Genomic DNA, 12,524 nt, shown 5'->3' with positions numbered 1-12,524 from the left:
GGAAGGCAGAGTAATAGGTCTGTCTCTGGGTAGATCGGATATGAAAATAACTGACAAAAGTGGGTCAGAATCCCACAGAATGATGAGTTCTGAATGCTAGGTGTCTTATATTAGGTTCTAAATCCTGACCAGACAAATACCAGGGTCTTCTGTAAGCCTCTGAAGTTCATTAGGGTGACTCCAACTCATTTACTTAGCAGCGCAGCACGGTAGGAAATAGCACTTTATGAGTCCCTGGCTGTCCTGCTGTCCCTCAGATAAAAACTGAAGTCATCGTGCTCTTACTCTATGTGCTGGCTCTGCCCCCCACCCCCAAAATCCTCTTCTAACCCAGACGTACTCCTTTGGAATGTGTCCTTTAAAGGACAGAAGTGTCCTTAAAGAAATCAGAGAAATCAGCTATAAGCCTATGGGAGCCGTGGCCGCTTCCCTGTTCCCTCTCATCCATGTGGAATTTCTATCTAGTCCAGATGCGATTTCTCTCCGCACATCACCTGCTTTTAGTCAACATAGGTGACCAACATTTGTGTATTTGATATCAAATAAGCAAAAGAACTTCTTGAAGAAAACAACAACAAACACTGCCACCAAACAAGTTTTCCCTCTGGCCTGCCTCCCCTCCCAGAACTGACGGGAAACCAGGTGCCCACGGAGACAGCAGGCGAGCCGCCGGCTCCAGTTGAATGAACACATGGGAGACCGTAGCACGCTTCTTAAAGAATGAATTTAATTTTAACAAAGAATTTAGTTCCTTAACAAACAAATGACTTTTAAAAGGTGGTAATGGTTTAATTCTGAGTGTCCCTTTTTTAGTTCCACTTGAAAAAAGAAGTGTTAAGTTCTTTCTCTAACTGCTTCCCAACAGCTCAATGACAGCAAAACATTAAATCTCTGACGGTGCTGGAGTTCTTCCGTAGGGGCAGGGCCGCGCCTCCATGAACTCTGTAAAATCTGCAGTGAGGGAGGGAGGGGGGGGACAGGGAGAGGGAGAGACAGACAGGCAGGCAGACAGAGACACAGAGAGGAAGGGGAGAAACAAAAACTAATTTTCCAGGCAGGGAAATACTTGCAAAACCTTTTATGTCAAAGTTAGGGTTTCACAACATAACACACTAATGTAAAATCCAATAGCACCTGTAAGATTTAAGTAAATGCTGCCATCACTTGAATGCTTTTTAAAAAATATCTGTAAAAGACTGAAGGAAAAAAAGATAAAGTACATTCTCCAGAGAACAACAAATGTATTTCAAAATAAAAACTGTATTTTTGTCTTTCTTTTTTTCCAGTTGTTTTTTGTACAAGAATCCATGGTTTTCATAGAATAACTTATACACAATGGGATCCATCTCTGCTCTCCTTTTCTGTGTCACTTCAAGTCCACATGTTCAGGCTACAGTCCCCAACATTATTTTCTGACAAATATATTACCACAGTTTGATCTAAATATAGATACATTATATAATACTTGTCTCTGGGAAAATCAAATTTTAATATGCAAACTTTTATTTCTATAATACAGAAATGGAGAAAACTACAGTAGGCACACAAGCTAATTATGACTTATAAATGATAATTCTAGATACGCTCCTACCGTAAATTAATGTTTAAAATAGTCTTAAGATTTTATTTATATGTGCACTTGTGTCCACCTTATCCCATATACTGTACACGTCTAACGACAATCTGGGAGTTTAAAGGTGCAGCCCTCAAGAAATTGTTAAATCGCTTTAAAAAAAATTAGGCTCTATTAGACAAGGAAAAAACTCAGAAAATTTCCAATTTTAAATTTCATATCAGTAGGAAAATATTAAAAATAATTTTCTGTATATACATATGGGTATATGTATATATTGAATTACACACATCTCACATATCAATACAATTCAAGTGGAGACATTTTGATGAGTTATTTTCCCACTAAATAACAACTATGTCAAAATTTTAAAATATCTTATTACATCGTTAAAATAATCCACTTACCATTTCAACAGCTTACACTGTTGAGTTTTTTTTAATTTTTAACTTTTCATAACTACGTTCCCTGATCCCTAGAGTTAAATCCCCTATTTGTCAAAATCTGGTGCTCTTTTTGACTCAGAAACTGATAGATAAAATCATATCTACTTCAAAATTCTACCAATCAAATAAATTTTATTACCTGATTCATCAGAGAAATATCTCAGCTCTGAGTTTGTGTACCTACCTTCCCTTCCCTATAATTCACAGGTGAGGAAAATACCCTAAAATAGGTGGAGGTAACTTACGTGATGTTGTAGCACATATAATACGGTGATTAAGTGTCTGATAAAAACTTTTCAGAGACACCTGAAAACTCACTTTAGAAACTAACTTTAGAAACAAACCATTTATTTTTCACTCTAATATAAATCAATATGTATGTATTTCCATACATACACCTACATATATAAAACAAAACTGTCTATGCTGAGTAGCTGTTTGTGAGTGAAAAAATGGTTACAAATTGATTAATTAGCTTAATTTTATATTTAACAATTCCATCTTTTGGGGGTACAAACAAAAAGTCAGTGCACTTTATAGACTCCATAGAGTCAGATGCCCAAGCATACACTTTAAAGAACCCTCCTCAACATCGCAGGCATTGTACAGCGAGAATATATGGACTCCGATGCAATTCCTACTCCATAAGCAGACTAAACAGCACTTGGCTTACTTTTAAAATAGCTTCTTAAAAGAAATATATAAAGAAATGCATCTTTGCTAAAAGTCTTTTAAAATTACATCAAAACATTAAAACCTGTTCACTGAGAAGAGCCTATTGAATTCCTGTTTTGAAATGCCTAGTTAACAGTTCAGAATATTGCCTTGTGAGGTTCGACTAGAGAGATGGTTGATGTGAAGATCCGGACAGAGTACGCGGCCCAATCCCAATAGTCCTTTGATCAGCTGTTTGATGGAAATGGATCACCTTTAAAATAGCTATACACCTGAAAATGATCTTTAATAAACAGTTCCCCGATAACCATAATTATTCGTAAATTGAAATGCATTGATCATTCAGAAAAGATTTCTTGCAAAATATATAAATAAAGGTAACTGCATATTCAGTAAATAGACTTAACATTGCTAGACCAGACCGTCAGTGACGGCCTGCAGTATTTCAGTACTGTGTCAAATTTATTAGAAATTTAAAAAGAAAAATTTCTGAGGGACTCAGCTGCCTTCGTTAGTTGGCTTTAAAATGTGTATTAAAATGGGAGACAGTGTCTTCTCATTAATACGTGGAATCAATATGGAAAAGTAAACTATACAGGGACAAGGTTAGAGAACATCGGAGTGTCGCAGAGTGGTCACCAGAGTGAAATAACTTCCCGCATAAAAAAAGGGAAGAGCTCTATACACCCAGTCAGAGTAAGCATGTTTCCATGAAAGATGCAGCCCTCTCACACTCCTGGCAAGAATTAACTGGTAATGACACTGCTTCTCGACAGTGCAAAAATATCCTGAGAAATTATTCAGATTATAACAAAAGACAGGGCTTTCATCACTAAGTTTTTTGCACAAAACACAGCTTTAGATATCATAAATAAATTAATTTAAAAAGCAGATAGCCTTCACTGTGTTGAACACAAAAAGGGGATGTGACCCAGACATTGTTAATTCTCCCATTGGCTAATATCAGAAGGAAAAAAAGGATTGCATTAAGTGTCTATTTATAATCTTCTAGTTAACTATGGCCAATAATATACATGGAGGTAATTTGTAGTTCAAGTGTTTCATCTCTTTTTTTCCCCAACTAGCTACAAGCTGAATTCTAAAATTTACACTGAAATATACAATTCCAATTTTCAAAAAAATCCTCCTCCTGGAGGAGTGATATTTAAATTTTTTGTGCAATCTTGATGCAGAGCCCAAACAGTCCTATGAAGAGAGACAGTGTATTTTTTAATCAATTGGCACTGAAATTTCACTTCCCTTAGCTGCATTCTAGTAGCTTGGCCAAGTTATCTCGTAATTCTGTTAGTTCAAATATTTTTCCATCGAGAATTTCTAAGAGTGTCTTCAGGTTATTGCGAAAAGCTTCTTGTTCATTCTGACTTTTCTCCAGACGTTGCTCTAAGTCAGACAGTTGTCCCTCCAGGTCTTTGTTCCGAATTTCTACTTCCTTTAGAAACAAAAGTGTGGTATATATTCATGTCAGTTCACGACTTAGAAAACAATATATAACTTTAGTTATTACTAATATTGCGGTAGTTAATGCAGTTTGACCATTAGGATGAGCTTCTGAATCTCAGGTTAACACAATTTTAGGAGATTTCAGATTGTGCCATCTGAGAAATCCATGCAGTTTTACTGACTGGTTTGTTCATGAATCTATCTATATACTCAACAAAAATTTCCTGACTGCTTACTCTGTGCCAGGCAACCCCCTGGGCACTTCAAATAATGACAGAGTATTGAAGGCCCACTTTGAGGATTATCTACGTCTCATTTTGACTTCTGCTCAAGCGCTTTTCCTAATGCACAACTGTTAGCAATCTCGGGGGAAAGCAGGCAGAGGAAAAAAAGAGAAATTAATTTTTCCCCTTACTGGCAATTCCAGAGAAAGACTGAGAGAAGAAAATGACTCCCTAAAATGACATATTTAGGGTCCTCTAAATATGTTAATTATTCTTTGTTTTGCCTCAAGAGTGAATGAATGTATGTGGTATAAAATACAGCTCAATTGCTAAGAATGGTAGTGAAGATATATAATAACTACATATAAGAATTATAAAGCTAACAAGTCCAACATACTGGAAATCAAGGAAAGAAAGAATCACAAAAAGGAAGTTTATGGCTACATAAAAATTTTTTAACACAAATTCTGGCATACTTAGAAGTTTTTGTTGCTCTAAAAACATTTCTAAAAGTGACAAATATAGTAAGTAACTGTATAAAATATAATGACATAATATAAGCTATAGATTTAATTTTGGTAAAAAAAAATCAAATTGAGAAAAATAGCAGAAAACCAACTATTAGACTTTAAATAAACTACTCAAATAAACAATGAATTAAAAGTTACAATAGTCCCCATATCTGAGAGGGGACATGTTCCAAATCCCCCAATGGATGTCTGAAAATGCAGATAGTACCAAACCCTATATATATATGTTTTCCTGTATATACCTATAACATTTAATTTATAAATTAGGTAGAGTAAGATATTAACAATAATAAAATAGAACAATTATAACAATACACTATAATAAAAGTTATGTGAATGTGCTCTCTCTCTCTCAAAATATTTAATAACTGAGACAGCTACTAAGTGACCAAGGGTGGGTGGCCTGTAAAACGTGGATACGCTGGACAAAGGGATGAGTTATGTCCTGGGTTGAACAGAGCAGGACGGCTGAAGGTTTTGTCACGATGCTCAGATGGCGTGCAATTTAAAAATTTTTATTTCTGGAATTTTCCATTTAATATTTTCAGACTGCAGTTGACTACAAGTAACTGAAACCACAAAAAACAAAACCCTGGATAAAGGGGGGACTACTGTATATATCCTTTCTAGAAAGCTCACTTTTACATCTGAGAGGAACTAAGTGACTGACACAATTTACATTCATTCACACATGTAAATTATATGGGATAATGAAAACATTTGGTGTTAGTAACACAACAAGAATCGGCCTCAGAAAATATATTTCAAATGTTAGTATATCATTTAAATATAAATCTCTTAAAAAATTCTACCAAGTCTAAAGGATAGTGGAAAAAAATTCTTTTAATTATTGAAAGACAATTTGGTAAATAGAAAGAACAGTACATGAAGCAGATCTGTATGCATGAGGACAAACACTGGGAATTCACGTACAAAAAGGAAACAGGAACTAGTTCAGGGTTTGGGGATTTTGGGTACTTTTTTCCAAAATTTGCTTATAACACCAGTAAAAGTTAAACTTTTGAGAAAAATAACTGGGAAGTGGCTTGAATACATAATACGAAAGTAACAGTTGATTTAGGATTCTAAACATAAAGAAATGTTCACATGCTTTGACAGAAATAACTAAGATGAAGGCTTAAGCAAGGATGCCACAGATGAGTCCCAACAGCCTGGGAAAATATAAAAAAGGAACAAAGCAGCCCCAATGACTTACAAATGAAGAATTTAAGGAATCCCAATCTAAACTTAAATTATGTACTGTTAGATGTTTACCAGGTATGTTCCTAATCTCTTTCCTTTGAATAATCCACAAGATGAAGATAAGTAAACTGAGATCAGAATCTGAAACCTATTAAATGTTTATAAATTCAGAAGCCAAGTTCATGGAGGCTCTAAACCAGGAGGGAGAAAACAGACCCTGGGATCAAATCTAAAAATTCCACTCATGACTGCACAGCATGCTCTCTTGCCTGCTTAAACAATAAGCTTAAGAGCAGAATGTTTCCAGCTATAAAAATAGATGAATGTCATTCACTAGAAAACACCCACTTCACCAGGCACCACCCGGTTTGCCCTCTGGAGCCTTCCTTAAAAATGAAAGGCCTTCTTGTTCTCCTTGCCAATCAATGAAACATCCACACATTTTCAGTGGAAGCAAGCAAACCACCAAATCCCCTCAGCTATTCAAATTGTGTTGCTCTCTCTAGAAGGAGCCTCATACTTGAAGCCATTTTTCTGACGGAGGAATTTTACTAGGCAGGTAACAAAAGGCCTCCACTCCATGCTGACGGCTGGTCTACTCGGAGGCAGAGAACGTGCCCCGGGGCAAGAACGGACAAGCCAGTGCGCAGGGGCCAGCATGGGGCCCTCGGAGCCTGGGTGGGGGCACCTGCCAGCCTTCTGCCTTCTGTGTACATTTCCCAACCCTCTACTTCTTGCCTTTCGTTGTCCCTCCTAATTCGTTCTTCTGTATTATCGCTCTTGCCACCCAGAAGCCTGCTTCAGCCCTGATAAAAGCCCTGTAGGCCAGAATCTGCTAGCTCCCTCAAGGGCAATAACTGAGAGTAAAAATCCTAGTGGACAGAAGGCCTAGCTCTGTGTTTGTTAGATACGGGCATACACACTAGAGTGATTTAAAAAACTGTAAACATCCCTGGCCGGACGGCTTAGTTGGTGGGAGTGTCATCCCGTGCACCGAAAGGTTGCGAGTTCCATTCCTGATCAGGGCACAGACCTAGGCTGTGGGTTCCAACCAATCAATGTTTCTCTCACATCAATGTTTCTCTCTCTCTCTCCCTCCCTTTCTCTAAAAAAATAAAAAAATAAATCAATAAAAGCATATCCTCGGGCGAGGATTAAAAATAAATAAATAAATAAATAAATAAATAAATATTATAAATAAATAAAAATAAATTTAAAATTTAAACAATTATTACCACCAGCAATGGGACCAGATCAAATTCAAATTTAAATCCTGTACCATTTATTCCAAGTAAAAGCTACAGAAGAATTGTCTTTATTGACATTGGATTCATATCTTAAATGCTTACAAGTTACATTTTTGCCTTATTAGATTATTAACATTCATGTATAACAGAACATATAAATAATAAAAACAAGTAATAATTCAACAAAAAAGCCCGGTCGGCGTGGCTCAGCAGCTGAGCATCGACCTAGGATCCAGGTGATTGCGGTTTGATTCAGGTCAGGGCACATGCCCGGGTTGCGGGCTTGATCCCCAGTGGGGGGCATGCAGGAGGCAGCTGATCAATGACTCTCATCATTGATGTTTCTATCTCTCTCTCCCTCTCCCTTCCTCTCTCTGAAATCAATAAAGATTTTTTTTTAATTGTTTTTAAAAAATTCAACAGAAAAATAAGTAAAACAGGCAAATCTTGAAGAGACGTATTCAATAATTATTTACTGAGCTTCCTCTATGTACTGGGATTGAAAATATAGCAGTAAATAAGCAAAGATGGTTCCCACTTTAATGCAGCCTAGGAGGAGGACACTGGCAGCAAAGAAGAAAACAGGACGGACTTCTGGGAACCCGAGGAAACTGTGACTGTGAACACTCGGCTCCCAGCCACCCTCCCAAACAGTGTACACCAATAACAAGAACAAATAGAACCACACAAATTCCACAACTGCAATGTAACTAGAAGAGAACAGTACACACTTTAAATTACCTGCTATTAAGAAATATAAGAACCAATTTCCAGCAGAGAGATTTCTCAAGCTCTCACTCTGACCCTTTAGAAGGCAAGGCAAGGTCGTGGAGGCAACGCACAGGAGAGGCAAGAGCGGAACGAAAGGCCTAAGATTGGACTCTTAATAACCCTAACAGAGAAAGACCACTGGAAGGGCCAAAATACCGGAAAAAGAAAGAAACAAAAAAGTCTTGGTAGATGGTGCAGACTACAAGAAAGGGACTTAGCATGGTAAAGGGAAAGTTATAATCTTCCAAGGCCAAAGAAAGTTAAAACACTGAAGGACACACAGCCTCTCCCCCACTGTTGCCCCAAAAGAGGGTGTTTTTTAATTAAGAATGTGTAAACCACCCAAAACTGCCACTCTACCCATTAAGTATGAAGGTGCCTGCAGTCTTCATCTACATAAACTGTCATAAGATAAAAATAGAAAATGATACTCCAGTGGATAAAAATAAAAATCCCGCCCCACCAAAACCAACTACGAAACAAGAAAACTCTAACAGAAACCTCTACTCTGAATTAAATGTCCTCAAACAAGCACTGAAAAACAAAAAGCTGAAGTCAGGTATTCAAATGCTTACAGAAATGGGCCAAAAAACTGAAAAACAGGAGAGATGATTAAACCCATGATAGAAACAGAAGAAAATGGCAAAAATCATATCAGAAATAAAAACTGAATTATAAGACGCCCAAGGAAAAACAGATTTGAAAGAAATTATTTTTATTCAATTATGACTTTAAAAAAATCAAAGGGCATTAAAGTGAGATAAAGTAGGGCAACTGGTAAGTGAGGAAGTGGTAGAAATGGAAGATAGAGAAAACAATCCAATTACATATCAGTGGAGCTCCAGAAAAAAACACCCCAACAGGATAGAACTAATATTTAACACTTTTATATAAGAAAACTTCCTGGAAGTATTTTTGATAGTCAGTGAAATAATAGGTAAGAATTGATACTCACAATTCCAAGTGCCAACTGTAATATTCAATTACTGTTCAATCAATGATGAAATACGTTTAGAAATTTAATATGAATAAATTATCTCTTGGTTTCTCTGGGATAATGTAAATTTAGATAAAATTAAAAATTTTTTAAAGAATTGTTAGGAATGGCTTGGATGCTTGGCTGCCAGAAGCAGTGTGGTGATGTGGAAAGTACAGACTATGGAGTCAAAACAAATCTTGATTAAACTTGTTAACACCTCGGAACTGCTGCCTTCCTTTTGGAAGTGGGGATACAATACCGGCTCCTGTGAGAATGAGGGCTAATGTATGTAAGTGCTTAGCATATGCCTGAATTACAGCAAGTACTTGAAAAGATGGCAGTCAAAATCAAAACAAAAAACAAAACCAGACTGAGTTTCCCTCATTTCTTTCCAGCCCCGATTACATGCTTCATAGTTTAGTTCAACACCAGGATTTCTCAACCCTGGCACTTCTGACATTTTGGGCTGGATGATTTGATGTTTAGCAGCATCCATGGCTTCGACCTATGAGATATCAGTATCACCACCCTAGCTATGAAAATCAAAAATGTCTCCACACACTGTTAAATGCCCCCTGGGGAACAAAACTGCACTCAGTTGAAAACCACCAATTTACACAGATGATTAAAAGGTAGAAACATTTAGTAGGGCAAACCAAAACAAATGAGCTCATTTTTCCCAGGCTACTGAAAGTCACTGATAGGAGAGGGAAAGGGAAATACTTCATTTCACGTAAGGAACCTGTTTTCTTTATGAAAGCTCTCTATTGTCACAGAATGTGACCATCTCCATTTAAATACAGGTTGAACAAGTTAGCCTATCCAACCCCCTGTTTCCTCATTGACTCATACAGATTAAATGCATAAGATAAGTGAAGTGGTTAGTGCAGTGCGTCTGGTACACAGTAAATACTCAATAAATGCTGGCCATTCGGATTATAATCTAGGTATTCCTTCCAATCCTGGGCTTTCAGGTCCCATTTACTGCCTCTTATCCCAAATTCCTCACTCTAGACATACAGTTATTTCTAACTCTTCTTTAAGTAGCCAGCTATGGGGGTGTAATAAAATTTTCTGAGTTGGCAGGAGGAGACTTTGGAAATGAATTTTGAAAAATCTTCCTAACTATGGTTGACTACCACTGACATAGAGTATAGGTATATACATTAGAAGCATACTACTTGTGCAGGAAAAAGTGAATAAAATTAATTAGACTGAGGAAATAAAAAACACCAACTTGATTTCCATTAGGGCACAACTACTGCTTTAATCATACATTAATTCAATGTAAAAAAAAGTGAGAATTTCTAAACTGAATGAAATCCATTTGAGGCATTTTCTTTAAATTCAGGGTATTTTTATGTTACAACTAGAAATTTCTAAAATAATTTACTAAAGATAATTTATAAATGATTACCTATGATGACTATAAGCTACCTAGATGAAATTATCAACTAATTTTTGAAAAATCTAAGATTAGGCATGAATCAGAAGTCCTAGAAAAGAAAAATGACCAAGAATCTACAAAATGGAGTTTCAGAAAAAAGTCATTATTATGTGATAGAATGATTGATGTCTCTCTATGCAGAAATGAATAAACATTTTATTATAGCTCACCTGTAGTTTCTGAGTCAGAGAGTCCCTCTGTTCTTGGAGTTCTCTGGCATTATCAATTTCTTGTTTTAATCTTTCTATTTCCTAGAAAAAGTAGAGCAATGTCTTTAACAACAACTTTTAAGTGCTATCAAGGAAAGAGAAGGCCCCATTTTCCCCTGAAATTATTGCCCTAGTTCTTCAAAAAGATGATTTAAAGAACATTTCCTTTAAATTCCCTGAAAAAGGTAAAGGGATTAAGCAAAACAAACAAAAACAAACAAAGAAACAAAACCTCTCATAGACAGACAACAGCGTGGTGATTAGGAGGGGGAAAGGGGTGGGGGAGGTAGAAGGAGGTACAGGGGCCCAACTGGCGATGGAACGGGACTTGACTTGGGGTGGTGAACACACAAAACAATATACAGGTGATACATTATAGAACTGTGCCCCCGAAACCTATATAATTGTGTTAACCAATGTCACCCCAATAAACTCAATAAAAAATAAAGAGCATTACTTTATACTGACTTTTAGAGAGGTGAATTCATCTTTATAGGCATGTTGTCTAGTGCAGAATAATCTTAAGAAGCAAGCAACAAGTCTAACTTGGTGGCTTTGGTACAGCACTGCTCAGAAACAATCAAGAGTATTTTAAGGTTGTTTCAAGTTTTGTGGGTGCAGTTCTTCCTGGGATATTAAATCTTTTTACTGAAATCCAGAGAAAGCGATAGCTAGTAAAATTCATATAACTTCTAATAATTTTCTGTTCATCATATGAATGCAACTCTCATACAGAAGACAACAAGCAGTGTCTCAATCTGACTGCATCATCATAGTTCATAACAACAGAAACAAGGATGGGGAAAATAGGAACAAGGGTAATGTCACTCAAGAAAATTTCATGCCAAAAAAACCCACACAGCCTTACCTTACTCCATCAAGTACACAGATTCTAACATTTGCACACATATTTTAGCTAGATTACAGATGATCGAAAAGTAGCAAGTACCTCTTCCTTCACTTTCAGTGTCTCTTCCAGTTCTTGTATTGTCTGATTTAGTTCTGTCTTATGGGTATGCACTGCATTTGCTTGGCTACTAACACATTCAAGTTCAGTCACCTAAAATTAAATGAAAACTCAGGTTAAATTATATGACAATTTCAAAGAATTTCTTCCTGAAGAGATAACAGGCTCTTGATAGGTGAATAATGAATTTTGAATCAATATATGAAAATTAACTTTGAGAAATATTAAGATGAAAAAATAAATAGAATAGATTCTTTAAAGATGTGAATTTAGGACAAAAAAGAGCAAAGGAAATAATGATTTACATGGCTTGATCATGAAGAGGATAGGAAAACTTAAGTGATTAATGACAGTAGAGAATCCCTATAATGAAAGTCTCTAAAAACTTCTCAAAACATTCAAAGTCAGATATAGTAATCTGCCTACCATCTGCAGCTTTCAAATTTAATTGAAAACTGGCCTTGCAGAAGTAAGAAAAATTTCAAATACATTTCCAAAATGTAAGAGAATCTGGAAGAAAAGATATGCTTAAAATACAACTTAAATATTCAGTAATAGAATATCTTCATATTAATAGTGTCTCATGGCAAAAGATAGTTCTTCCTTCAGTACAAATTTACTGAAGGCCCAAAAACAACATAACTTTTAATGAGCACTTGCTATTTTTTGAGAGAACAAAGAAGGGCCTTGTCCTTAAAAGTTATACCATTCCAAAACACTCAAAATACAAAGAAGTCAACACACACACACACACACACACACACACACACACACACACACACACACACACCA

General features: G+C 36.3%; 1 protein-coding gene across 4 annotated transcripts in view; it reads right to left on the bottom strand.

Moving 5' to 3' along the window:
- Positions 1-710: 710 nt before the first annotated feature.
- HOMER1 (homer scaffold protein 1) overlaps positions 711-12,524 on the bottom strand; it is a 92,168-nt gene continuing 80,354 nt past the window's right edge. For all 4 annotated transcript variants that reach the window (XM_081133817.1, XM_081133816.1, XM_081133818.1 and 1 more), the window contains exons 7-9: positions 11,715-11,825; positions 10,727-10,807; positions 711-4,144 (exon numbers count right to left, since the gene is read on the bottom strand). In XM_081133817.1, coding sequence (XP_080989943.1) covers positions 3,956-4,144; positions 10,727-10,807; positions 11,715-11,825 — 381 coding nt within the window. In that variant the 3' untranslated portion in view covers positions 711-3,955. The remainder of the gene's footprint in view (positions 4,145-10,726; positions 10,808-11,714; positions 11,826-12,524) is intronic.

The sequence above is a fragment of the Miniopterus schreibersii genome (assembly GCF_964146895.1).
Source record: "Miniopterus schreibersii genome assembly, chromosome: 3".
NCBI classification, from domain to species: domain Eukaryota; kingdom Metazoa; phylum Chordata; class Mammalia; order Chiroptera; family Miniopteridae; genus Miniopterus; species Miniopterus schreibersii.
Note: the sequence above shows the minus strand (reverse complement) of the source record. Positions and strands in the feature narration are given on the sequence as shown.